At 40.6% G+C, this 25,874-nt stretch overlaps 5 protein-coding genes across 7 annotated transcripts; 1 reads left to right on the top strand and 4 right to left on the bottom strand.

Annotated features, from left to right (window-relative positions):
- Positions 1–711: 711 nt before the first annotated feature.
- gpat4 (glycerol-3-phosphate acyltransferase 4) lies at positions 712–9,738 on the bottom strand. Its single transcript, XM_085909382.1, has 13 exons — positions 9,528–9,738; positions 8,379–8,892; positions 7,018–7,087; positions 6,638–6,938; positions 5,417–5,491; positions 5,109–5,198; positions 3,255–3,348; positions 3,047–3,162; positions 2,887–2,942; positions 2,389–2,474; positions 2,178–2,306; positions 2,017–2,096; positions 712–1,827 (listed from the first exon to the last, which is right to left on the bottom strand). Exons 2-13 carry the CDS (start codon positions 8,544–8,546, stop codon positions 1,719–1,721), a joined length of 1,374 nt encoding a protein of 457 aa, XP_085765508.1. The 5' UTR covers positions 8,547–8,892; positions 9,528–9,738; the 3' UTR covers positions 712–1,718.
- An 866-nt stretch (positions 9,739–10,604) lies between these two features.
- polr3d (polymerase (RNA) III (DNA directed) polypeptide D) lies at positions 10,605–13,396 on the bottom strand. Its single transcript, XM_085910881.1, has 9 exons — positions 13,252–13,396; positions 12,637–12,799; positions 12,504–12,547; positions 12,276–12,430; positions 12,069–12,190; positions 11,840–11,996; positions 11,330–11,577; positions 11,101–11,253; positions 10,605–11,002 (listed from the first exon to the last, which is right to left on the bottom strand). The coding sequence occupies exons 2-9, from the start codon at positions 12,796–12,798 to the stop codon at positions 10,889–10,891; spliced, it is 1,155 nt and encodes a 384-aa protein (XP_085767007.1). The 5' UTR covers position 12,799; positions 13,252–13,396; the 3' UTR covers positions 10,605–10,888.
- A 308-nt stretch (positions 13,397–13,704) lies between these two features.
- gins4 (GINS complex subunit 4 (Sld5 homolog)) lies at positions 13,705–25,873 on the bottom strand. 2 transcript variants are annotated; one of them, XR_015065884.1, is made up of 11 exons: positions 25,627–25,873; positions 25,483–25,569; positions 24,857–24,970; positions 24,675–24,772; positions 23,750–23,838; positions 23,559–23,649; positions 23,355–23,459; positions 22,937–23,084; positions 15,218–15,308; positions 14,122–14,242; positions 13,705–13,944 (listed from the first exon to the last, which is right to left on the bottom strand). XR_015065884.1 is itself a non-coding variant. In XM_085910199.1 (8 exons), the coding sequence occupies exons 1-7, from the start codon at positions 25,717–25,719 to the stop codon at positions 23,363–23,365; spliced, it is 669 nt and encodes a 222-aa protein (XP_085766325.1). In that variant the 5' UTR covers positions 25,720–25,873; the 3' UTR covers positions 22,433–23,084; positions 23,355–23,362. The 2 variants fall into 2 exon arrangements, 1 of the variants encoding a protein (XP_085766325.1); XM_085910199.1 differs by lacking the exons at positions 13,705–13,944; positions 14,122–14,242; positions 15,218–15,308 and having other exon boundaries at positions 22,433–23,084.
- phyhip (phytanoyl-CoA 2-hydroxylase interacting protein) lies at positions 16,645–20,250 on the top strand. Its single transcript, XM_085910196.1, has 4 exons — positions 16,645–16,915; positions 17,860–18,034; positions 18,208–18,325; positions 18,423–20,250. Exons 1-4 carry the CDS (start codon positions 16,748–16,750, stop codon positions 18,967–18,969), a joined length of 1,008 nt encoding a protein of 335 aa, XP_085766322.1. The 5' UTR covers positions 16,645–16,747; the 3' UTR covers positions 18,970–20,250.
- On the bottom strand, positions 20,175–22,242 carry ppp1r3c2b (protein phosphatase 1 regulatory subunit 3C2, duplicate b). 2 transcript variants are annotated; one of them, XM_085910197.1, is made up of 2 exons: positions 21,395–22,242; positions 20,175–21,257 (listed from the first exon to the last, which is right to left on the bottom strand). In XM_085910197.1, exons 1-2 carry the CDS (start codon positions 21,412–21,414, stop codon positions 20,420–20,422), a joined length of 858 nt encoding a protein of 285 aa, XP_085766323.1. In that variant the 5' UTR covers positions 21,415–22,242; the 3' UTR covers positions 20,175–20,419. The 2 variants fall into 2 exon arrangements, with proteins under 2 accessions (XP_085766323.1, XP_085766324.1); XM_085910198.1 differs by having other exon boundaries at positions 20,175–21,438; positions 21,497–22,242.
- Position 25,874: the final 1 nt, after the last annotated feature.

Here is a 25,874-nt window from a genome sequence, read left to right as displayed (position 1 = left end):
AAATATAAAGTATTGAATATACTTTTCAACCGCGTCTACGGTTTACCGAGTATTTTAGAAAATTACTGATGAACCTGAACGCACCATTCGTGCGACCACAAACGCACCGATGATCTGGGGGGAAAAAACAGGAAGTAGGCATTTTCTTTCACAAATAAAGATTTAAATTACGCCTTCTTCTCTTTCTTGCTTCCATGTTAAATTTAAATTATTTTTCATTCTTTATCTACCCAGGTTCCTACGTCGCATCTCTGCGAAACAACGTACCATTCCAAGCTGAAACAATTTTAACAAATTTCTAAAGTTTTAATGATTTGACTGCAAAGAACAGATTCAGGTCAAGCCTGCAAAACAGCAAACGTCTCACTATTCTGACCAAACGGTTAAAAGTTCAATAGCTGAGAAAGGCTTAGTGCATAAATTGGTGCAGTTTCAGCTTCAACGAGCACATCATGGTTTCCATAGCACTGTTGGAGAGCTGTTCAAACACGACCATTTCTAACACCATTTTACCCTTCTCCAAGCAGAGCGCACTTTATTCTCCACTTGTGGAATACAAATGAATTACATTGTTAATCGCCGACCTGGGGAAAAAAAAGTGCTCTGGCAAATGTGTTGGACCTGTGCAATCCTCAATGTTAAAAGTCTAATTTGAAAAATTCTTACATTATAAATTATGCATTACAAGTAAAACTCACAGTCAGATCCAAATAGTTGACATTCTCAAAGGTTTATTTTTGATAAACATGTTAGGTGCAATCTAAATGCGGAGTTCGTGTTGGTTGACTCCAGCCAGACAGAGACCAGACTACAGACTACCCTTTCTCTTCTTTAAGAGTCTGCCAAATAGGACAAAGGAAGAGAAATCAAAACAATAGCCTCTGGATTTCAGTTAAAATAAATTAAACAGGCGTGTTGCTGTTGCACCAAATCGGTAGCCAAAGAGGGGTAATTATTATTAGCCTCTTCCCATCCCAGGGGTAATGTTTCGAGAACCCGTTGTAATGGTTTAAACCTGCATGATTACCTGTTCGCCATGGGCGTTGATTGTAAGCATCATAAGTATATTCTTTCACTTGCCGACTTTAGATGGAAAAATGGTGCCATATTTCCACTTCACAATGCGAGCATTTTCACATTCCATGGAAAAAGCACTGGCAACAAGAGTTCAGTAACACCAGCTACTGCTGTTGTAATAACAGGTTGATACAAGTCTTCATGTAAAACACAAAGCTTTAGAATACAAGATTCTTTCTCTTGGAAAAAGCTCATAAAAATAGTCTTAAATGTAACAAAGTCTGGCATCGTGTCAGACACAAGCCAGTCATGCAAAAATCTCAAAACAGTGTCTTTAAAAAAAATCTATAACTCTGTTATACACCCAGATAGAACTAGGGTTAAATTACAACCTGACAGAAATAAAAACATGTTAAAATAAACTGTAAAAAAACTGAAAGTTAATGACAGATATATCACAAGTTTTTCCTCAACCACAAGGAAGACATGACTCTAGCTCAGAGCACTTCTACTTTTGCATTCTAATGCAGGCGAGGCTTGTTTCACGTATCTCCAACAGACCTGATACAACGCTGCCAACAGCAGACCTTTGTGTGAGGCAGAGAAAAGTCGAGGAACACCATTCTCAAGCGGGAGGACAGCTGACATCATTTGCAGTCAGCGCTGAGGGTTTTGAGCCAATCCACCTCCTCGCAAGTCTTTCAGGAGCGACTGCGATCCTCTTGGGTACCCACCAGCATTTTACTATAAAGCTTCTGCTGCTCTTCTTTAAAAGTATCTTTGACCTTTTCTCGCTTTAGCCCTCCGTCCCTGCAAAGAAAGATTCGTTCGTCACTGTCATTTTAAGTTCTAAATTTTAAATTTCAAGAAATAAGTTCCTCTTTTTAACAGTGAACGTGGATTATATCCGGTTTACACAGTACACGGTGACATTGGTGAACACACAAAGAGCTCAGATTGTATGACCATGATGAAAAATGCATGTTGAGCTTGTTTTACCACAAAAGGTCCACTAGTCCTCCTTGTCTGGCGATGGCTGCTTTTACTCGATTGGCAAACTGTACGGCGTCTTCCCCTTCCTATGGAAAATGTTGATGCAGAAATGTGAGCTAAAAGAAATATATGCATGATTTTATAGTGCAGTAAAGTCAGAGTGGTACCTTTCTGGACATAGGAGGGAGGTACCACACACTGCAGACAATGGCCCAGCTGCTCATCATACGTAACAGGTAGTTGACCATTCCAAACTTGCTGCTATTCCAGAAAGCGTCTCCAAATCTGGGATCATACTGCACAGGATACAAATGACATTGTCAACACATGGTTGAAATTACTGTAAGGACGTAACATTAAGACAAACGTTTCTCAGACCTTGATAGCGACGGGGTACACTGTGCCGCCAATTTCGAAACTTCCTTTTTTAAACATCATAACGGATGTGTTGTTAATGCATGTACCTGAGAAAAAAAAAAAAAACAGATATTTTATGAAAAATAGAACACTCTTGTGCTTTAAAGCAGTGTTTCCCAACCACACAATCACTTTCAATAGTTTATTCCTTACACTGTCTAAAACCTTTGTTACTTTTATTTAATAAAAGATAAATATAATTTAAAAAACATTTATTTATTAAATGATTCCACTCTCTCTCTCCATGAATGCATATATAGGAATGGGACTTTATATAGCACGTTCACGTCTTTCGCTGCAATATAACAAATTTTAATATAGAAGTTGGTGTAACACCTAACAGATTTTTGTTGATGGTGCGCCTCAAGATTTCTTCCAATCAAAAGGTGTGCCGTGGATGAGAAAGGTTGGGAAACACTGCTTTAAAGGAACTCAACCCAATACAAAACTCAAACTCACCTTCTGGGAATATGAGAATGGGAAGTTTGGATTTATCTTGTGCATGATCACTCAGCCTGTATTACAGAGAAAACAATTTATTTCATTCTCTTCAAAGGATTCTTCATCAATTATAATAATCATCATTATAAAGATGTGGACAAAAAAGTAGCAGTTCTACCTGTTGGCCACTAGATGTCTGTCTTTGACCTCTGAGCGTTCAAACCAAATGTGTGGGCAGGCCTTCACCATAGATCGCTGAATAATTCCCATCAAGCCGCCATGGATTTGGCCCACCTGACATACACGTGCAACGTCAGACTTGCAATGGGATCCACATTTGAGACATTTGTAAAGACAAGTAGTACAGAAAAAGAGTGAACAGTTACCATTGCATAGCAGCCATCACTGGCCAGAATTATGACATCAATGGGTGACGTGTGGTTGGCGACGCAGATTCCTCCATTTTTGGGTTTATTCTCACTTCAAATAGAAAACAAAAGATAAAGTGAGGACTTGCTAACACATCAAGAACCATCTATTCAAACCCACATGTGCTTGAAAGTCATGATGACGCAGTTACACATCAACTCCATTTCTTTTATACCAAAAATAAAAGGTCATATCTTTCTAAAGGGCAACAAAGTAAATCATGTTGACGTTATAAATTATTTGACATGAACATACCAAGTCTTCATGCCAGAGATTGAGTTACAAAAGAGCATCACTGACTGGTGTATTTTTATCACCCTGTCATAGAGAATGTTACAACAGGCTTGATATCACACGCTGCTTACTTTCCGCTGTACCAATACATTGCACAATATGCAAATTAAACACCACCACCTTTTAATTTTCGACAGCATAGCACTGTTCTCCCTGTTTCTATCACATAGCCATGATATATGCACTTCCAATGGGAAACAATAACCTTAAGAATGTCTCCCAAAAACTGTCGTGAGACATCATCAGGTGTGCAGGGGTAAAAACATGGAATGACTGTCGTTTGCTGAATTGTCAGAGTCAGCATCGGGGGCTACGTGGCTCGAATCTGGTGTGATTTTTAAATGGTTAATAGAAGAGACATTACTATTGAGGGGTTTGTGTCCTGTCTAACCCAATAACAATGTAAAATGTAATGAAATGTAAAAAGCACCAAGTCGGAGCCTCTGGCAACCTCCCTTTCACAACTACTTTCATTTTCGGACTGAGTTCTAACCCACTCGTGTCTCCTCACTTTAGAGGAAAGCCATCTGGCATTATGTAATCTTGAGTAGACCGGAGTGGATTAGGTATGAAAAGAAATAGGTATGGGAATGTTCACGCGCAAGAGCCAATGTGGCATTTCCTTCCCTCACCTAATTCATCTCACAGAAATGGTAATGACATCCATTTTTCTTCTCAATAGGCTAAATTGGAGAGTAAATGAACATTATTTTAGAAGTTAGCACAAAGAGACGATTTCAAAACTCACAGATGTTTGCCAAAGTCTCAAATTAAATAGGAATAATGTAAGAAAAACATACAGGTTAAGCAATTAACTACTAATACAAGTAAAAAAAAAAAACACTCGCACAAAGAACTTTTATACAACTTGCAAAATTATTGTTAACAATTGTGTATTTAGAAAACTGCATGTACTATATCGACACAAGTCGCTTATATATATATATATATAATGTGTAAACTTCAACTCATTAATAAAAGTGATCAAATAGAACAGACATAATTAACGTAATTAGCTTGTGCGCCTCTTTATGGATAGAGCTGTTATTATCAAGGACGGATTTAGTTTTCCTTTTATGTACTTCTATCTTTCCTCTAACTTCCCTACTGATAAGACCGTAATAAGCAAATGAGGGTCTATTAAGACATCACTGTTTCGTGCAATAAAAATGTGACGACTACAATAACGCTGGCAATAAACAAGTCTGCAATATGACTGCAGTCACTTCAACAGCTGTACTACACTACAATAAAGAGCGTGGAGATAAAAACTCTTATCTTTCTACAAAACAATTCGATTTTAAACATGTTCCCTTTTCTCCCTCATTAAAAACCAAATGTCAATAACTTACTGTGTTTCCTGTTTTGTATGCGGGTGGGGTCTCTTTTGTCAAAATATGCACGTGAACACAGTTCTTAAGAACTGAAAATATTAACATAGCTAAATGAAATGTCACACCGCTGGCTTCATTGCTCCATGATTTTTTCATTATTTGACCCATAACCTTTCTCCTTACCTGTCGTGGAATGTTATGATGGCAGTGAGAGCTCTCACACATATTCTGTTGCACATAAGGTGGGCCTTTTCACTCAGGATGCTTTTTATCCTGCAAAAAAATACCACATTGGAGTCATTTTCCACAAAGTTGCATTTGTTTTGGCATCATCTATTCAGCTTGATAAAATATGACAGCACGGTAGTCAAAGAATTCTGTTAAAAGGTGAAAATATTGATCGAATCATGTAAAAAATAAATAAATTAATTAATTAATAATAATAATAATAATAATAATAATAATAATAATACACAAGACAGATAGGTTACCTTCCATTGGGCAGTAAGCCGATAAGAGAAGTGAGGAATACCAGGAGGCCAACACCAGTGAAGGCAAGGGTTACCCTGACACAAATAGGGCAGATCAATTCCTGTTATTGACATTATTTGTCTAAAAACAGGACAGGGACATCAGACAAATTGAGTGACCATTTAGAATAAACCCATCAAGAGGACCCACTTGGACAAATCTAACTAAACAAGTGGTAAGACACAAGCTTGTATGTGTGTGGGGGTGAGAAAAACAACGCCAAAAAAATGATGTGCGTCGGTGTTGGTGTGGCCCATTTTGCCTCCCCCACCATGTGTGCAAGCAAGGCTCAGCGGTGAGTCACAATGCGTGACATCAAGTGTCCCTCGACATTTTATGCACAATCATGAAATCGTCACGATTCACACGTCTTTAAAGTATGTCACTCCACTTCTTTCATCTGCCAATAGAGAAATGGCACATATCTGAAAGTGGCCACATTAGGTTGGCTTCACAATCCACAATGGCCCACTAAAACCTTCGGCCTACATTTAGCAGTCATTTTCATAAACTTAATTGATAACCCTTTTTTTTCCTCCAGTAGTCTCCATTCTACTTTGCAGCAAAGCCTGAATTGTCATTTTCATAATACGCTAGAAGAAATGAAACCTTTTGTTTTTTCCTTTGTGAAAGAGAATAAGTTGTAAATGTTTTTACCGCAACACACGATGCCTGTACAGAAACTGATCTTTATAGCTGATGTTTACTGTGGAACAGCAGTGGGAGTAAAAACAAAAAGGGCCGTGAGATGCTGCATGGAGCATTCCTAGAGTAAAAGAAACCAAGCTAAACAACATTGACCTGACACGAGGAGAACAGACTCATGAATTGCGGGACTTGTACAGATAGATAACCACCAACCTGTCAAAGATTTACTCCTGATAAAGTCCAGTTAAGAAGTAAATAAACTTTCCCCCAGCCATGACACAAGACAGAATACAGTAACGTATTGCATTGGGATGGAGCTCTAAAGTTTGAGCAAACACACTGATCAAAATGTTCGTTTTGTACTTTATTACAGCCTTTTGGTGTGAATTGTTAAATGCTGCTTCCCAAACAAGCAGTTACTACTAGCGCACTTCTATCAGTTAATGTTATTGTCAAAATTGATTTCAAGATCGGTATTATATTGTTTCCAGCTAAGATTGTACAATCATTTGAATTATTTGTACAGTTAATACCTGAGAGGTAAGAGGATTCCGTAGCGGATCAGCAGGCCCAGTCCCCACAGCACCGTTAGCCTCAGGCTGATGTAGTGAAAGTTATAGTTGCTGCGTGTCAGCAGATTCCAAGACTCCAACTCCTCCGCCGAGAAGCGCTTGGTCACCTCGTCGTCCATGATGCTCTCCACTCCTCTTCGAGCAAAATAGAAGATGTCCGACATCTCAAACTCGGGCGCCGAGTCCAGGTCTTTGTTGCTGCCGCTGCGTCGAATCTCCTTAATTTCTTCTTCCAAGGAAGTAGGGTGCTTTGCGATGATGGCTGGGGTCATTCAGAGGAGGGTGGTGTCATCAATACATAATATTAGCACAGAATGAAATCCAAGAATATTTCACCTTACCATTTGAGTAGGGTTTATACAAGGGATGATTGTTTTCCTTGGCCCCTCTCTCCATCCTCAGTGTAGCCCACTACAAAAATAACAACAGGTGAGGACAGAAGAGCTGACATATTTATTAAATGTAGGTATTCCACATCTTATTCGGAATGAAAGTCACTGTACAGTCAAACCACAGAATGGAGGTGACCGTACAGTCAAACCACATTACATAACTTTTTTTCCTTTTTCAAGTCCACTTCAATGCAGGGGCCTTCCTTTAAGCAACAAAAAAAAAAGGAGGTACTTCGACTGAGAGGAAAAGTACATAATGTTCTCTTAAGCGTGAGCCAAAAAAGCTTCAGGGAAGAATTGGGCTTGGAGGCACGTCAGCAGCTCGAGCAATTACATTTGAATGCAAAACATAAGGCGTGATTCATCTTAATGGCGCAATTGTGAGAAAGTTCAGTGCGCGTATTGTTAAGAAGACATGTTCAAAAATAAAGAATGCTTGGAATTACAGATGCTTTGACAGCCATGCGGTACATTTAAAAAGTTTGTTTGTGAAGTAAAAGTCAAATCCCACAAGGCAAATACTTGAAATCAAGGTCACAATTTCCACAGACACGGTATTAGAAGAATCACTTGTCATACTTGAACAAATCAAGAAGTCATGACTCGGTTTACGACAGCTTGTGTCCTTTTGACAGTTTCCGCAGTTCTCATGTTTGCTAAAGGGATTTGAAGAACAAGATATCGCAACAGTTTCCTTTGGCTTGCTTAGTTTGGTCAGTTTTCCTCCAGAATTTACCTTCTAGTAATTTAGAAAAATTAAAAGAATTTAGAATCTTAACTAAGTGATCGTGCTAAAAAGTAAACAAATGTTGTATGTCATGGTGTAGTATTTAGTCCCATTATGGAGGAAGGCTACTTTTTGGTGTATTTAAAGCAGCTGGAGGTTTGACAGACTATAGTTAGGGACAAGCTACATGTTACATAACAGCAGGCTGCACAGTTAATCCATAACCACCACTGAAAGCAATGAACCTTGGCTGCATGCTTCATCATAGTGCAATTGCACAATTTTCAGGAAAAATATATCTCGTGATTGAATTTCTAAGTCATAGTCATAAAACTAGTGGTGATGAAACATGAATTCCAGAAAAACATACCAAATGCCACTATGGGACAAAAAGAGCTTCCTGCTTGCTCTTTATTAGATGTCTGTCAGGCATCTTCAAATAGAGAGTAGCTTTTCTTTCTACGTTATCTCCTGTATTTTTGTTTATATTACAGTAATGTTAAACCGCTACTAAAAACTTGCACTTTAAATGTAGGTTTGGCTTTTGTTGCAAAGTCCTCATTTCGTGAGTGTCATTGCTTACCTCAAAGACTTTCAACAATGATTTCATGTAGAGGCGTCTGATGCCAAAGGACACTCCGAAGATGGCGGGCACGATGATGAAGACGAGCAGCAACGTGAACCACACAGTGAGGGAGATACCCAGGAGGATACACACCAAACTGTCAAAGGGGTTAAAAAACAGCTCCATTTTCAAGACAGCTGAGCGGCGAGGTCTTCTGGATCGGCCCGAGTCAGTGGCAATCTCTACGCCTTGGCCTCAACTGGCCCCTTATCTGGCGTCAACATAAGGTCTTCATAAAGACAACTATAGGATGGAGCTCTCTCTCACTGCACCGAGCGGACGATCATCTTAACATTTTCATCTTGGGCAACATCAAAAAAACAAAAAGGTCCATCTGACTGGATGTAATATCCAAATGTCCTCGTGGTTATAGCAAGAGTCCCATTGGGAGGATGTAAACAAAAAACAGCTGGACTCAGCAGGTAAATCGCCTTTGGTGAGGATCCGCTTTACTCCTTAGTGGGAAGTTGGCCTGGAAAGAATTCAAAAGTTAATCATCACAATATCTCACTTACAATACTCATTTGAATGATTCAAATAGTACTTTGCATCTTCGACGTGTTGTGATCAGTCGATTTTCGAGGTTTAACAAACGCTGTGTACATTCGGTTGTTTGAGTCGTTTTGTATTTGGTGTTTTTTAGAAAGCTTTTATTTTAACTAGACTGATCAAGCTTTGAGGAGTTGTTAATATCTTATCGGAGGGCCCCTTCTCCTCTATTGATGATTCAGCGGGACGGCTAACGACAAGCACAGGCACAGCTAGCTTCTTCACGAAGAGGCACTTGGCTAACAGTTTATTTTACATCACCATTTCTACTACGTATCGACGTAATAATTGTTTTTTTTTAACGCTAGCATGTGTTGCTCGAGAGCCTAAGATGCCTACTAAGCCATAATCAAAAGTGAGCTTTAACGAGCTGTATTGGGTCTGATCCCAGGCGTGCTCCAGCTTTTGAGGTTAGCTTTTACCATCGGCCGGGACGAATGTTGGACTTCTGAGCCAAGCTTTTGTTGTCAGCGTGCATTGTGTGAATGTTTATAGAGATCGCGTCCAAAAACGATCAAAACGCACGTAAAAGACAGAACTAATGGATGATAGACCCACCTTCGTTAGCGACACCGGTCCATCTTTTGTCTTTAGCCCGACAGACTGATGCCAAACTCCGGCCGGCGCACAACGTGAGCAGACAGGGGACCACTAGTAGGAGCTAATAGCTGCGTGTTTTTACAACCAGTCCAAGACGTGCCCAACTCTACAGCGACCTCACTTGTTTAAAATTGGCTACTACAGGATACAGATAAGATGACAGCTAAGAGACGCTCACAGCAAGTTGAGAGTTGCGTTGTCTCTGAATTTTATTCACACTGTCCTTGGTGAAGCGAACCTGAGCGATTCTATTGGTGCAGGACATCTAAGTAGATAAAAGACATTAAAGAGAAATTAAAGACATCAGAGTCGGTGTCAAAGTCAAGGCCCGGGGGCCAGATACAGCACGCCACATCATTTTAGGTGGCCCGTGAAGAGAAATTGTGCGTCGAATTCATGTCAATTCCAAAATTTGAAATTGTTTTCACTTTTAAAAATAGACATATTGTTAGCAATTTTTATTACCATTCATTTTTAAGTAATTTTTATTTTTAAATATAGGATTTCAATATCTCATTTTTCATTATTTGAACAGTTTCTATTAGTCTCTGTTTCGAAAACTAGTTATTCGTCAGTTTGTTGTGGAGCCTATACTATATGTACAATATGAGAGGTTCATACATTTATTTGGGTTGACAATTTTAATGGCCCTATGAGGCAAACTATGACTATGATGCGGACCGCAACAAAAATAAGTTTGACACCCCTGGTGTAGAGGAACAAATTTGGTGTGAACTTTGATGCTGGTACAGTATGACTGCTGAAATAATATTACCATATCAATCTAATCTGACCAGGAACATCATAATCAGTATATGACTGACTAATGTAACTTATAAATCAAAACACAGTATAGATATTTGTGCATGATTGCAATTTTTTGTCAAGAAAAAAAAATCTGCTGGAAATCCTACTTTCCTTCTTAATAGTGCCATGTTTGCTATATAAATAAAGCGCTATATAAATAAAAATGTATCATATTGTAGTAATATGTCAATCATGGTTTTTACCATTTGGGTAAAAAAGAAAAAATCAATTGTTAAAAAAATATTTTATTCACACATCACATCAATCATGATTTTTGCCATTTTGGATTAAAAAAAAATTATTTGTTAAAAAATATTTTATTCACACATTTACATTCATGTACAGCCAAATTATCTCAGATGTACAGTAGACTGAAGGAACATGGCATATCATTGAATTAATGTGTTAAGCAAAAATAACCTTTTGATCTTGCTTCAAGTTTTAAAGTTTAGTGTGTTAGCAGAATTTCATATGACACCGCAGAGCAAATCAACAAAGGTCATCAATGATCATCACCTGCTTTCCAGCAGAGATTCAAAGTCTGGTGAGCAAACCATTTTGTGTTTCACATTCCCAAACACAGTCAAGTCTCCTGTCCGTCCCTCAGTGTCAACAGAAACCAGTTCCTGAAAGATAAAACACAAAGGGGTGGAGTTGTAGTTCAGTCCAGGTGCCAAAGACAGACAGAAAGAGAATAACCTTCATGATTAAACTTCTGTCATACCTGCAGAAAAGAGCATGATGCTCCAAGAGATACATCCAGCGTGATCTGTCCCATTACGAGCTGCACCCGACCGGACTTTCGCACCAGCATTTTTCCAACAAGACCCTCTCGCAGATCTTTCAAATTACAGCCGATATCTTCATTTTGCTCCTCCTGTTATATATGCAATGTGTACTTACACATAAATGTAATCATTTCATTTGTTTGTGATAAAGACATTTGACTTTACCTGAGACTCCGTTTTCAGGAGGACAGACTGACCGTCCTCGGACTTCACCTCGGTTTTTATCGGCTTGTACTCCTTGGTGGGAGGCTGGCCCGGCAGCGTATCTGGCAGCTGCACGAAGAACAGCTCCTCACCTTTGCTCAGACTCCACTTGTGAAGAAGATCCGTCAGAACGTCCGGCTCAGGTAGTGGAGGAGGCTTGAAGGTCGCTTCAGGCTTCTTTATTGCAGTTTCCTCCTGCTCCTCCTTAACTGTAAACAAAAGATTTGCTTATTTGTCTTCCATAGCTCGCCCACATGCACGATAGTATTACGTAATGATTAAATGATTTTTGTTTTTTGGTATCGTGACATGTAAGCATTGACATTTTTCTGGGAATTTGCACCCGCTTGTGGAGATAAATGTATCCTTATTGCTTGACAATTAATGACAGCATGTTGCTATGCTAATGGATTATCATAAACAGTGCCGAGCGCTGAGATTGTGGTGATAGTGGTGGCCAGAGTTCAGTACTTTCCACTGCAGGTTCCATGGGATCATCCTCATCCATCTTCTCAATTTTAATGGTAGGAGTACTGAATTCCTCCTTGAAACCCCACCCAGTCACAGCAAGAGGTAGTTGAACGGGGCAGCTCCTCTTTTCACCCCTCAGGTATGGATCGTCGATGAACTGAAAAACATGGAGGGGAAATTGAAAGAATTAAACTGCAGAAGTGTCAAATATTGCATCCAAGATACTCACGCTGTCATGTTCCAGCTTGCGAATGATTTCTTTGGTCTCTTCTTCAGTTTCTCTCTTCTCTTTTTTGATATTGATGATGGGGGATGGTCCTGTGCTTGGGGCTTCTCGTTCACTTTCATAACCTATTGTGTGTTGAAATAAACCATGGAAATTAATTATTTGTATGATATGATTCAAACCAAAAACATGGTTGTTACAAATACCAACCTTTTCTTCTGATGGCTAGTTCTCCTGGACCCTGCTCGAAAATAGAGTGGGACTGGATAATCTCCGGGCGACCCCGGCCCCTGCCTCTCTCTCTTGGACCTCTGCCTCGGGTAGCATTCATCCGCTCTCTCTTTTGCGGACCTTCATCCTTGACACTTTCAAAAATAAATGACAGTTAACTTTCATCTGAAGTGCTTTTCCACCCCTGTAATCGTATTGTGAACTTACTCTTCTCTAACTTTGCGGCCAATAATGTTTGGTGTGAATGTTTTCTAGATGGAAAGAAAAACAAGAATTTGTGGGGGGGGAAAAAGAAGAGACAACCAGAATCTTTCATTCAAATATTTTTGGGGAAACAGACCTTTTTTACTCCCCCCAGGGTGAGATCTCGAGAACGCATTGCAGGGAGGCGACCCGCAGTGATAGTAGCTGGTAGTCGGCGGCCCATCAGTGGGTTCTTCCCGATCCCTCCAGGTGGTGGCATGCGATGACCACTGGGATCACCTGTGCCTGAATCGGCCATCCTTAACACATCGTAAAATACAAAAAACAAATAAAAATGTTTTGCAGACCTAAGCAGTATATCATTGGAGACTAAAAGTCTACCATCTTACCAATCACGACATATGCACATCAACAATATATACTAAATATTATGCATATCAACAATATATACTAAATATTCTGCATTTACCAACAAGTTTTTGCAAATCGTCAAGATTGTGGGCAAATGTACAGGTATCTGTGTCTGAATAACAACATTGTCCAAATGTACCTTCAAAGAAAAAGCTAATGACAAGTATATTGCATTTGTAGGAACAAACCAGACTTCAGTGACAAATCGGAGTAGCATGAACTCTTGCAGGGGTCAACAACACAGCAGAAATGCAGCCACACACGTGGTCGACCAGCAAACTCGGCAACATGAAATGTCATGCAGTGGCGATTGTCTTGGGCACACACGGAGGGCACTTACGTTAACGAAGCGTATATATCCTTAGAAGAAAATAATTCATTTGTGAGAAGAATCGCGACAAGAGCTCCACTTCCAATGTCGCTTATTCACACGCCGCCGGTAAGTCACTTCCGGGTGTCGTCAGCCAAAGTTGAGGCGCATCACGACTGCGCACCGCGGTGCAGACATCTCGGTCAGCCTTTTTAAAGCGGTTTTCCAATTTTATTTATATATTTATATAACCTTATTAAACTTATACATAACTGAAATTCTGTGTGTACGTGTCTAACTTTTTATTATAAAGGCTACTTCAAATTGAGTTTTAATTTATATGATCTCATTAGGTGTAGTCTGTAGTACAGTATGCTTTATTGATCTATCTCTATATATAAGTCGATTAAGACTGCCCCAGTTTTATATGTTTGTGTGAATATAGCATACGACACAGTTTGACAATGTCTCTTTTATTGTCATGTTTGTTGTGAATACAGTCCTCTTGTTTAAAAGAAGATTACAGCCATTAATCTGAGCAGAGCATCTCCTGACATGGCTTTTTTTTAATCTCTGGTGATATCCTAAATGTTGTCCCATGGAACCAATGCAAAACATCTCACTTTACAACTAATGCCAGGGGAAAATCTGCTTACTCTGAGGCATCACTCGCTGGAGGATGGGCTTGAAGGAGTAGGGGGTGGTGGGGGAAGGGGTTATGCCCTGTGGAGTAAATCCATATGGCAATGCAGTTGGCACAAGTGTAGTTTAGTTACTGGGACATCACATGCGCTATCTTTGGAATATTCTCCTACAACAATGTGTTGTTTTTATATTGTGTTGATGTTTGATCACAGTCTATGATAGTAGCAGAATTCAGTGTGTACGGTATGTACGTACCTGAGGGCAACACTTTGGAGAAGTGATGCTGCGTTCCAAACATGCTGATGCGCTTGTAGTGTCGGACAATTCTCATTTGGGCTCACCTCATTTAGCTCTGAAAGCATCATGCACTGTGCAGCTGCGTAAGAGTCAAATAAACATCATGCTCAAAGCCCACAGCAAAAATGAGATGGGGGGGGGGTGGGGGGTTGTGTGGCACACATACACACAGATGAGAGTGCAGGAGAGAAAGAGGCAGAGTGAGAGAGAGGATTCAGTATGTTGGTTTCTCCTCCTAATCAGTTTTCCAAGGGGATCTATCAGTGACTGCAGCACGTAAGGAAGCGGGAAACAAAAGCAGCACCTAAAATCTTCAATCGTACCTTTAACAGCATACAAGTAAGGATTTATTTTCTATTTCATGGCAGGTTTGAGATTTTACAAATCAACAGATTCCATCATAGCTGCGATATTATCATATTACATTTGTTCATCTCAAGTGGATTTATGCTATTGTTCTCATGATTCTCTGCAGTGTACTGTTTGTGCATTTTTTTTTTTCTGCGTTTGACATCATCCAATGAAGCAGCTTCTTCACACAGAATATTTGGTAATTACAGTCACAGCGATGCTGACTCCATCCTCCCACCTCTCTACTCACCAAAAAAAACTTTGGTGTCACTTTACCAGATAGAATTAGATAGTATCAATGCAGAATGACATTCAAATTTGAAAATTTCATACATTGTAAACATGTATACATTCATAAAAATAAAGTAGTGCAAATATAACTTAGATGCAACAAGCAATCATTTTAGTGTTGATGTTTTTTTTAATAGAATAACCAAAAGAAAATACTTTGATCTATGCATCCGCTGCATCCGTGTGTACCAGTGTTGGAATTAATCTGAGCGTGGAGCACGCACAAATAATTAAACTAATGAGTTGTTTTTCTGTCAGATCCATCAGACCGACCCAAATTGCCCGATTCGGAGCATCTGTTTATTACAGTTCGGGCTGCAGCCGAAAAAATTGGCTCTTTTTTTTCCACAGACAAATAAGGGCGACCGGTATGTGTGAGTGATTTGGAAACCTGAATTTGAACTGTACTCACATGCACTGGATCTTTAAGTGGAACATTCACAGACAGCAGGCTTTGATGAGTATCCTGTGAGGAGGATCTATTGTTGGCCCACTTTCCATTTCTGAAAGAAACTTGGAGATGAGATATGAGCAGAGGCCAGGTTTTTTTCCTCAGGCTTCTGCAACGAAGGGCTAACGCACACATTTCACAGTTCACAAGGTTTAATGAGAAACTGCAGCCTGTCCATCATTTAAGGTCCGGAACAACACCTCTTGCAGACCTCACAGTCTGCCAGTGAAAGCATCTTTGTCATCATGAGCGTGTTAGAGTTGCTTCCTAAACAGCTACTGAGGTTATTTTAGGCACACATATGCATAATGCTCCGACGAAGCGGGACAGATTGGTCACAATAAAGGAAACATGCAATGTGGCGGGCTGCAGATAAACAAGGCGGACAGCAAATCAAACACATTTCAAAAAGTGGCTGACCGCTGGACTGTTCCTCAAGGCTTTGTGCAGCAGTGAGGATCAAATGGTTGATGTGTGACCAAGTAGTGATTCATCACCTTCCACAGTCACCACTTAAATCTCCACTTGTCCAGTCTTGACAGTCAAATAAAAGATGGGCCGTGACAGTAAAGACAAGAATCAGCAAGTATAAATACATTTTTTTTTTTTTAAATTGTTGAATAGATTTTTTTTTTAGAATTGAGAAGATGGTAGAATGCTGCTGACATGTGGTTGCTGGGAGACTGATGGAGGTGATTATAAAAGGCGTGGAGTCATCTGGAAGCGTCTCATGTTACATAATGATGGGAAATGTCAGTTGAGGCCACCAAATGCAAAAAGGAAAAGGGAGCGAGGGATAAAATGAAAGATTATCCATGGACGAAAGTTTAATTTGTCTCAGCTTTGGAGAGATAATAACCACAGCGTGCCTTTGTAGTTCCTTTTCAATGTGGCCATATTTCCATCTTGTTATCATAAAGTGCCATATCTCATTCCTTCCGTTTCAGTCCTTCATTGAACCAATAACCATATTTTGTATCTTAGATCAAATTCAAAATGGAAGATATGCCTCAATAAAACAATCAAGCGTATTGCAAGGTTGTTGTTAGTACGTTTGTGCCGCTCACATGACATGTTGGGCATAGTTTTTATGCCATTTCCAATAAACAAAATGATCAATGATGATCTTTGAGGGGATTTGAAAAGAATAAAAACAAAACAAAAATTTCGAAGTACTGTAGATGTAGATGTAGTAAATCCACTTTCAAATCCAGGTATTGTTGACAGGACAAGCACATACAGTACCAATGAGGTAAAAATAAATCGTGTTTGAATTTTACTGATGCATAAGAAAAACAGTGTATTGTATTTATTTCCATCTATCCATATAGAGCAGGCAGAGCCTATTTATACATTTAAATATTTGAATATGCATCAGTCTCAAGAGATTATGCTCTGCAAGTATGTGACATTGATTTTAATGGAAGGCTTTTCAAAAACAACGTGCCCATCATTTTGCTTTCAACTGTTCTGTTTTATACCCTGACAGAAATGGACAGCGCTCTCGCCACCCCGTGCAACATTCAAATATGCGAGGTGACGTGTGATTCGTTTCGCATCGTGTGGGACATGACTCCCGAAGACACGGCCAGAGCCACGCACTTCTTCATTGACCTGAGCCGCAAAGAATGCAGGGATCCCAACCGCTTTAAACACAGGGTGAGACAACCACAAACAGCCTGTGGCTCTGTCTATTACCTGGATTCAACTTTTTGTCTTCATATACCTCATTTGACATGACAGCAAAAGGCTTAGATCAAAAGGTCTGGCCAGGTTAACGGCTATTCTAGAATAATCTAAGCACAAGCAAGCATCGGTTGTGCCCTTTCAGTCTGTTCCAATTGAAGCAAAAGGAAAAAATGAGTGCAGTCAACAGCAGCTCTGGGCCTGTGACTCACTTTTACTTGTGTTTTTTACCATTTGCAAATACACACGCAGCACAGAGCAGTTATTATGCTCATCACTGCTAATGCAAATTATTCACTCATTTTAGATACCAACATTTAATTTATCCAAATCAGAAAGACACCAAATGCTCTATTTTCGTGGACAGAGTTAAATGTGCTTGGTGTAAAAAAAGCGTGACTTGAATATCAAAGCAATTTTGGAATCCTTTGGAATTATTATTTAAAAAAAAAAAAAAAAAAAAAAAATAAGATATTGACGCCTGAATATAAATTGCGTACCGTGTTTTTGTGATTTTTATTTACTTGAAATTTACAAAACGATATATAATTTCTGTACCACTTTACAATTATGCGCAAATTTCTGTTGGTCGATCACAATAAATTGTGATTGTAAGATGGTAGAATATTAAAAAGTTGAAAGGTTATAAATACTTTTTTTTCAAGGCACTATGGTATTCTGTTCACTTCTTTCGTTGCCATGGTCTTGGGGCCCTCCTGAGTATTTAGCGGCACCTCTTAGACACCATAGTCAAAACAAAGCAGCTTGCTCCATTTAGCGTCTCCCGGTTACAGCCGCTTGGGCTTGAAAGCGATATCACGGTATTAATGCAAATCCTATAGCGACAAAGGCTTGATTTCCTTTGAAATGTTGATGAGTGAAACAGCAGCCAAATATGTTTCTGCTCCATCTTTCAGGATGTGCCAACCAAACTGGTGGCCAAAGCCGTCCCCCTGCCCATGGCGGTGAGGGGCCACTGGTTCCTCAGCCCCTGCACAGAGTACTGCGTGGCCGTGCAAACTGCGGTTCGACAGGCCGATGGAGAATACCTGGTGTCAGAGTGGAGCCAGGTGGTGGAGTTCTGCACGGGAGGTGAGGGAGAGTGATGCTAATATAGTCCGTGAGACGTTACATAAGCATAGACAAAAAGCTGCAGAGCAGAAGTGGCAACCAAAAAAAATAAAACTCTTTGCATCTAGCGTCATTAGCATTTAAAAGCAGGGCAGACTTTTGAAATGATTATAGTGCTCTTTTTAACTTGGCAGACTACGCCATAGAACACCTTCAACAGCTTCTCGACAAGGCCAAAGGCTCTGCTGGAAGGCTTTTGAAATTCTCCGTCTTTTATCGCAATCAGCATCCCGATTATTTTGACTGCGTCCGGTAAGTGGAGCATTCTACTACCATGAGAATGAGTGACTATTAAATGGAAAGACAATGATGCTAATATTGTGCTTTCTCCTCTGGTTAATTGTATTAGAAAGGACTGTGCAGGTCTGATGCGCCCCGCCCTGAAAGACACGAGCGGAAGTCATGGTTCTCCCATAAATGGCAAACTGCAGGGAGTCTTCTTTAGCTGCAACACCGAGTTTGATACGGGGCTCCCCCCGAAAGACTCTCCCTACGGCCCCCTGCGCTTCCAGATTGCAGCTGGACACCTGCTCAATCCAAACATCTCTCTGTACTTTGCTGACTTCTATTGCATGTACACGGCCTACCACTATGTGGTTTTGGTGCTGGCCCCTGTGGGAACAGAAGGAGACCACTTTTGCAGAAGCCGCCTCCCCAGGCTGGACTTGGCCAGCAATCCATTCTTAACATACAGCGACCCCCAGAGGCCGGGGGAAGAGCCACTGTACTGCCATGCCAGTGACGTCATCCTTGAGGTGCTTTTCACAGAGCCGGTGAGTTTGGATCAAGGCACAGTGGAGCTAATCAGTGGACACCACCAGCTCATGAGTTTGACCACTGCCAATGCCAAGAAAGACCCGAGCTGCAAAGTATGTAACATCAGCGTGGGCCGCTGAGTCGCCTCACGATTGAGGACGGGCCCGGGGGCAGCCGAGCGTCCGAGGCTAAAAGACGAGAAGCTCGTCACGTGTCGTCCAAAACACAGAGGAAAACACCCGCATCATGGGGTGTGCATGCTGTTTTTGCTTCTCCCTCAATCCCTCCCAGGCTAGAATCGTGTTTCTAATAGAAATCATTCTCACATCTGACGAACGAGACTAAACAAACTACGATCCCTGGTTTCTTGGTGATGTTTTCAGTATTATTTGTGGCAGTCAAATTATTCGTGATTCAAATTTTAAAAAGAAATTAAGACAGACTTCATGGCAGTGCAATGCTCTCCAGTTTCACAGTTCTGACCTTTGGGGGTTGGAATCTGAACCCTGTGGAGTTAGCATGTTTCTCAATGTTCGAGTGAGACAGGTTTTTTTCCCACCCAGATACTCCAGCTTCCTTCCACACCCAAATGAATCCTATTAGTTTCAATGACAACTAAGTTGTCCATAGGTGTGAATGAGAGTGTGAAGGCAGTCTGATTGATGTGCGTTAGGATTGGCTTTAGCTCATCAATTTCTTCTAACGAGTACACAGAAAAACAGTCGCCATTGTAATTTGGAGTAGCAACAGAAAACAGTCGTCATTGTAATTTGGAGTAGCAACAGGCGCCTCGACAACGTCGGCTGCCCTGTTTGACCTTCCCCTATCACTTCACTCTCCTCTACTCATGTTGCACCACCACCACCCCTATCCCCCCCTATTTAGTCCCGGCAACAGTCAGCGATGAGATCTTCAAAGTTGGCCTGCATTTGCTGGCCACGTGAATTGTCATATACACGATTTATGACGTGTTTTGGTTTACTTTCACATTGCTGAACATGAATTTGAAGGCCTAATGTGATCCTTAAGACCTAATGCACCTCGTGAAACAGGTTGCCCCACACAACTACTTTAATTATGTGTCACTTAAACAGTATTTGATTACTTTTGTGAATCCTTCATTTGTCTTTGCTTTGTCAAGTGTGTATTTTGAACATCTGTCTAGACCTAAAACTAAATGCCTTCTCCATAACAGATGTGATAAAGACAACGGGTGCTCAAAGCCCTCCTGCTATCAGTCAGATAGTTTATCGAGCTAAGATTAGCTTGTATCCTGCTAAGGGGTTTGGATTTGTCCCCGACGAGTAATCTCTGACCTATTTGTGAATCCCAAAGATGCCCACCCTCTGTTACAGCATGGATGAATAAAATCAAAAGTAAGAGTGTGTAGTGTCGACTGACACGAAAGACTGGTGTTCAATAAAAACGAACAATTATAACACAAAGTGTGCTTTTTTTTTTTTTTTATTAGTACACAATAAAAAAAAGTGAGTCAGAAAAGCACAACACACAATGAAAAAAACAATCTTGTAAGTCTAAATAAAAAAAAAGTTACTTATGCATTGAAGTTGGTCTTCATGACATGCTCATTTAATTGTGACAAAGATGTGAGCTCACACACACTTCAATTGTATAGTTCTGTCCATTGTTGTTGTCCCAAAATGTTTGACCCTGCCCTCCTGGTGAATAACTTAAGCAGAATTGGATCTTCCTCTTTGCATCAAGCACTTTGGGTATGTCTATGTCAAACTCAAAGATGTCCGTTTGGGGCCCTCCAAAGCGCTGCTGCAGGTACGTGCAGGGAACATCTCTGTAGCTCTGCCATGAGTCAAAGGTGATACGCACACGCACATCTTTTTGGAAGCTGATGTTTTGGACTCGGGCGGTGCCTCTGAGGGCTTGCTCGGTGACCGTGCAGTTCTCCAGGGTGACCATGTTCTCGGCCAACTTGGCACGAAAGGCTTGGAAATTACCGGAGGGTTGCGGGAAGCCGAGCGTGAGTCGTGTTCCCGGGCAGCAGGTGCTGACCGTGCAGCTGTAACAGGCCTCGGTCATCTGAAGCAAACCCTGGAGGGACGGCAGAGGATCCAGGTCGGAGTGGTCCTCCTCGTCGGAAAAGACTCGCACGTCTGCCAACGACTGGCCCTTGGAGTCGGCGAAAACCACGCGCTTGTTCTTGACCGGAGCCCAAACATCATCATCATCGGAATCGTCCAAGTCCTCAAAGTAACCTGCGATGGTCTGGGTCGGACCGACTTGGCGTAGGATGTCAGATGACGCGGAGCGGATGCAAGGTCGCAGCGGTTTCAAGATGGGCACCCAAACATGAGGACACAATTGTTTACGCTGGTTCAAACACAATCTGACGGCAATCTCCACGAGTCCAGCTGAGTGAGCCATTGAGCCAAGGCCAAATACGGGCAGGAAACTTGAAACAGATCAAATTGGCACCATGATTGATTTTTACGGACATTACTTCCACGTGCATTATGAGAAAACACTCCTAATGAATTCCATTTGCTCAGGCCTTAAAAATCATGCACGTCTTTCCCCTTAAGTTCTTACGTTGTGCTGGAGGTCTCCATCCTGCTGGTGTCGTGCAGAGACGTCTTGAATAAAAATAAACTGTCAGTAAACAAACAGTTTACAACGTCCCATCTTACTTACAAAATGGTGGCCAGCCAGTGCTCCTGCGAGGTCTGTGTGCTCCCTTCACCCCAGAATCTTGCATGACCTTCCATTTATACTCAGCCAGCTATCTTGTAGGACTCCACCCCCCTCTGCTCTACTGACCAGTTTGTTGGAGGTAGGCAGTCTTTTCTCTTTTTTGCTTTTCTAACAACACTCCACTAACAGCCAGTGATGCACTGTGAGGAATGTGTGACCTTTGCTTGGTGACTGAATTCCCTATTCGAGTGTCAAGTTATTCAGTTTGAGGTCTACTCTTTATCCACACTACAAAGTCAATTCACTCCACGAGTAGAAAAGCGACAGCACGCTGAGTTGTACATTGATGTCGATTTGCAGTTTTGTCTCACGAGTAGTAACATACCATCGTCCTTCTGGTATCCCAAAGTTGACCTACTAATGTGGCTAAAGCTTGTACACAATCCTTAAGCTGGATATCGAGGACAGTGAATAAAGACCCAAACGGTTCACCATGAAGCCATTTGAGCATTGTTTGATAGCAAACTAATTTTAGTTCATAATTCAACACACTGGGATATTGAAAAGGTGTTTTTCGAACAAAGCTCTTGGATTTGAAATAAACACAGCTTTTCATATCCAACTCACTTCTCATGAGCTGTTGGGGGTCATCTGTAAAATGCAACACTCTGCAGGATGGCTTATGTCTTGTGTGAGACTATGTTGGCATGTGTGACGCGCCACTCTCAGCATGTCTGTCATCTAACGTGTCACCTCTGGCTGTAGTCAGTGGGTGAAAGTGTGCGCTCGAAACCGGACACATGCTGAGATGTTCCCACAACATTTCCATTACAACCAATTTGAGCCTTCAAATTATTTGCAAAAGGCAGTGAAATGATTTTAAAATCAAGGCTGGGATAGTGAGAAGAATTCGATGAGATGAAATTGTCACGATCATTCATGTATGTTTTTAATGTCGTATTAAAATCCAGTTTCCAACGTTCATACTTATATGCAGCTTTTAATGTTTGATGCAAAACAACATTTTGCATCGTTAATAATCTGATCCCGCTGGATTATTGCAATGACTCATCACAAAGATAATGCCTTTCAGCTCAGGTCAATCAGTACTCCATCCCTTATTAGGGACAATTATTTGGCAATTAGAGCGAGTGCACACAATGAATACTGATTGCTCCCGCTGAAATTTACATAAAGGTGCTTATTAGAGCAATTACATCCCAGAAAAGACACGGTAACATACAGTTTAGAGGGCAGATATGAAAAGACACAATCAAACAAAACCTTTTCTATGAGTCACTTCGCCATTTGTGTAATAAAAGAATAGATTTGCACAAATGAGAAAATTCAGTGGGCTTTGAATGCAGCACAGAAACTGCCCATTCCTCTTCATCATTACGACATAGTCATAGGAATCAATATTAAGAAGATCAGATGTACCTGCATTTGAAGCTATGGGCCAGTATTGGGACACCAGTCACGCATTGAGCACACAAGGTTTGAGTTGTGTCCAGATCTGTTAAACTGTCTGCTGTTTGTTTTATGACCCCGTTGGAGGCCAAAGCGCTCAGAGACCAGAAACAAGAACCTGCAAAACACAGTATTAGCTGCATTATGTCGATTCAAGTTCACATTCACATTTATAGACAATTTTGACTCTCCAATAAACCTATTAGGCATGTTTTTTATTTTTAATTAGTATAGATATTCTTAAAGTGTTACCAAGAAGAAGAAAAAAATCTTTGTGCTAAAAATAATCTAGATGACAGCACAAAGCAGTTGCTCATGAAAAGATAGGCAGAAAAATGGGAGAGCGTGCATGAGCTGTCGGGGCAGCTCAGACTTGAGGCTTACTCACCTTGACATTTAAATCAACTTTGCAGCTCCACTTGAAATAAGTGGCGCGATGGTTCGATAGCGCATGAGATGCTGAGAGCCCTCTTCAAGATCCACAACATACTCTCTGGGACAAGAGATGAAATAGTCAGTGATGTTTGTGGCTCACATATTTGGAAAAAACAAAACAAAAATCCGTTCAGAGGGCCTCCGAAGAGTGAAGTACCTCTGATCGTCGGTTTCGGGCTCCACTAAGATGTTCTCTTGTCTTTCCTTCACTCTCAGGAAAACAAAGGAGTCCAGGCATGGCGCTGGTACTGAGTTTTCATCAGAATGAAGAGAATCAGTATTCAAGTGTGCCTGCAAGCTACGCATGTTGAGAAAAAAAACTAAAAAAAACTAGAGCAGGCACCGTACTTGCTTTGAGCATGTCAAGTGTCTGGAGGATGGGGGGCATGTGACTCAATGCCACACATTTTAAGTGGTCTTCAGTGTTTGCAGCATACCTGCAGAAACATGCACGCACACACACATGTAAACAGCAGGCATGCAAGTTAAAAACACAAAAGAAATTCCAATATAACCCATGCTGGGATCCTGGTCAACATTTTCATCTTTAAAAACTATTTTTTTGCCATTAAAATGATGTAAATTGAGATAAACACATTTTAACATTCTTTTTTCACCATCTAATATTCTCTGGTACCATTTCTTTCCAAGTGGCACCATCATGTTCAAACTTAAAATACAGTTACGTAATAATGTGGCTTAAGTCGTCATCAAAAACAAAACATGGGATTTATCCCTAAAAATTGGGCATATTGTGAGTTAATTAACATGAAGCACAGTTTGAAAGTTAAAAATGACAAAAAGAAGGATTCAAATGTAGAGCTAAAAAATAAATTTAAGACTTTACTCAATCATTAAATATATTGGATTTACAAGTGAAATACAACTAAACTGTGCTCAACAAATGCACAGTATGAATAAAGAAAAGATTGGATGGATGAATCAAGCTAATAGAACATTCTGCAGTTTAGAGCCAGTCATCCTTTGTCTTACCACAAGAGGACGCCCACTTTACTGTGTTTGAAATAAAGTTGAATACCGACTTCACCATATTACCTACGTTCTATGTTGTCCAAAGTTGCTGCAGTGCAGAAATGATGTGCATCTGCTCTTCGGTCCATTATTTTCTTTTGAGAATTTGAATTTATTTTAAGATTTGAAACTGTATTTTTACTCATGAATTCCAATTTATGGATTAACATTTTTAAAGTGTTACTGCTTGTTGTCATTGCAGTATAGAAAATGAATCGATATACATCAGAGCTGTGCTCACTCTTTAGCAAAGGCGAACTCTTCAGGTGAAAGCAGCGCCGGTTCTCCTTGGCTGCGAGACTTCTCCTTCTCAAGGACATGCGGAAAGAACTTTTCAATCTAAACCCAAACAAAAACAAGGACATGCTGTTAAAGAGTATGGAGGGACACCAAGATGCGCTAACATTTGATGACCTGCTTGACCTTTTGCAAACGAGAACGCAAGTAGCTGCACAGCACAAAGCGGATGCGGTCAATCTCCATGCGATGGATGCCGGCTTTGGGGTCGCCTTTTTTCACTCTCTCCAGGTTTGCTTCCTGGTGAAAGAAAGGGATGGACTTGACTGAGTTGAGGTTTACAAGGCACTTGATGTGTGCTGAATCCCATTTAATAAATAGGTTTGATTATTTTAACTACCCGCATGCATTTGTACAGATTACAGGTCACATTCATGTTTAAAAACGTTTTGAAACTACACTGTACATCTTGGACTCATTCATTAATTCACAAAAAAAAACAACAATGCATTTATATATGACAGTGTAGAGTTTTTAGGTTCAATTATTATAAATTCTTAGACTAAAAATGAAGTTCAATGTATCTATATTGTTGTTTTCTTGATGTTCCGTATTATGTTTATTTGTCAATTAAGTTGATTGATCGTCACAAGCGTCAGGTTAGTCAACAGTAGACAGTAGTTACCATGGTTACGCCACTGAGATGATGAACACAAACTACTACGACGGACAACTATCAAAAGGGCAAGAAATCAATTACAAGGTTTTTATGATCAATGAGGTTAAAAAAAAATATGGACGGATCAACGTACCATGTGTGTGAGCTGCTCCATGACACACTCCACCACCTCGGATTGGTTGGCCAGCAACTCGGGTGAGAACTTTTCATTGAGCCAAGCCTACGATACATAGAAACATTAGAATTGTGCGTTCGATCGAATCCAAAACAAACTTACCTCCTCTAGTTTCGCGATCAAGTCGGCCGGAGTCATGTCATCCTCCTGACATTCTTCTTGGCTGATGTCGTTGTCAGAGAGCGAATCCGACATTATTTCGCCTTAGCAAAAGTGCCGGAAAATAAACTTATCCTGTGTGTTATCGGGTTGAACTGTGACTTCGATCAATATGAGCGCAGTTTAATTTCTGATGCTAGCTAACCATCGGTAGCAACAATAAACCACTCGTTTATTCGCGCCACTGCGAC

Source organism: Syngnathus leptorhynchus, chromosome 4, assembly GCF_054491065.1.
Source record: "Syngnathus leptorhynchus isolate UIUO chromosome 4, UIUO_Slep, whole genome shotgun sequence".
NCBI lineage: Eukaryota > Metazoa > Chordata > Actinopteri > Syngnathiformes > Syngnathidae > Syngnathus > Syngnathus leptorhynchus.
Note: the sequence above shows the minus strand (reverse complement) of the source record. Positions and strands in the feature narration are given on the sequence as shown.

Bases quoted from the DNA above. Each gene is read 5' to 3' on its own strand.
- gins4 (XM_085910199.1), bottom strand. From the start codon at position 25,719: ATGTCGGATTCGCTCTCTGACAACGACATCAGCCAAGAAGAATGTCAG. The intron at 25,570-25,626 runs GTAAGTTTGTTT...TATGTATCGTAG, and splicing joins TGATCGCGAAACTAGAGGAG to GCTTGGCTCAATGAAAAGTT. The intron at 23,460-23,558 runs GTACTTCACTCT...CTCTTGTCCCAG, and splicing joins CCCGAAACCGACGATCAGAG to AGAGTATGTTGTGGATCTTG.
- polr3d (XM_085910881.1), bottom strand. From the start codon at position 12,798: ATGGCCGATTCAGGCACAGGTGATCCCAGTGGTCATCGCATGCCACCA. The intron at 11,997-12,068 runs GTGAGTATCTTG...CATGTTTTTCAG, and splicing joins GCAAGCTGGAACATGACAGC to TTCATCGACGATCCATACCT. The intron at 11,003-11,100 runs GTATGACAGAAG...TTTATCTTTCAG, and splicing joins CATCATGCTCTTTTCTGCAG to GAACTGGTTTCTGTTGACAC.
- ppp1r3c2b (XM_085910197.1), bottom strand. From the start codon at position 21,414: ATGGAGACCTCCAGCACAAC. The intron at 21,258-21,394 runs GTAAGAACTTAA...ATCTGTTTCAAG, and splicing joins ATGGAGACCTCCAGCACAAC to TTTCCTGCCCGTATTTGGCC.
- gpat4 (XM_085909382.1), bottom strand. From the start codon at position 8,546: ATGGAGCTGTTTTTTAACCCCTTTGACAGTTTGGTGTGTATCCTCCTG. The intron at 7,088-8,378 runs GTAAGCAATGAC...TTATTTTTGTAG, and splicing joins CATTGTTGAAAGTCTTTGAG to TGGGCTACACTGAGGATGGA. The intron at 3,349-5,108 runs GTAAGGAGAAAG...TTCTATTTGAAG, and splicing joins ATCATAACATTCCACGACAG to TGAGAATAAACCCAAAAATG.
- phyhip (XM_085910196.1), top strand. From the start codon at position 16,748: ATGGACAGCGCTCTCGCCACCCCGTGCAACATTCAAATATGCGAGGTG. The intron at 16,916-17,859 runs GTGAGACAACCA...TCCATCTTTCAG, and splicing joins CCAACCGCTTTAAACACAGG to GATGTGCCAACCAAACTGGT. The intron at 18,035-18,207 runs GTGAGGGAGAGT...TTAACTTGGCAG, and splicing joins GGTGGAGTTCTGCACGGGAG to ACTACGCCATAGAACACCTT.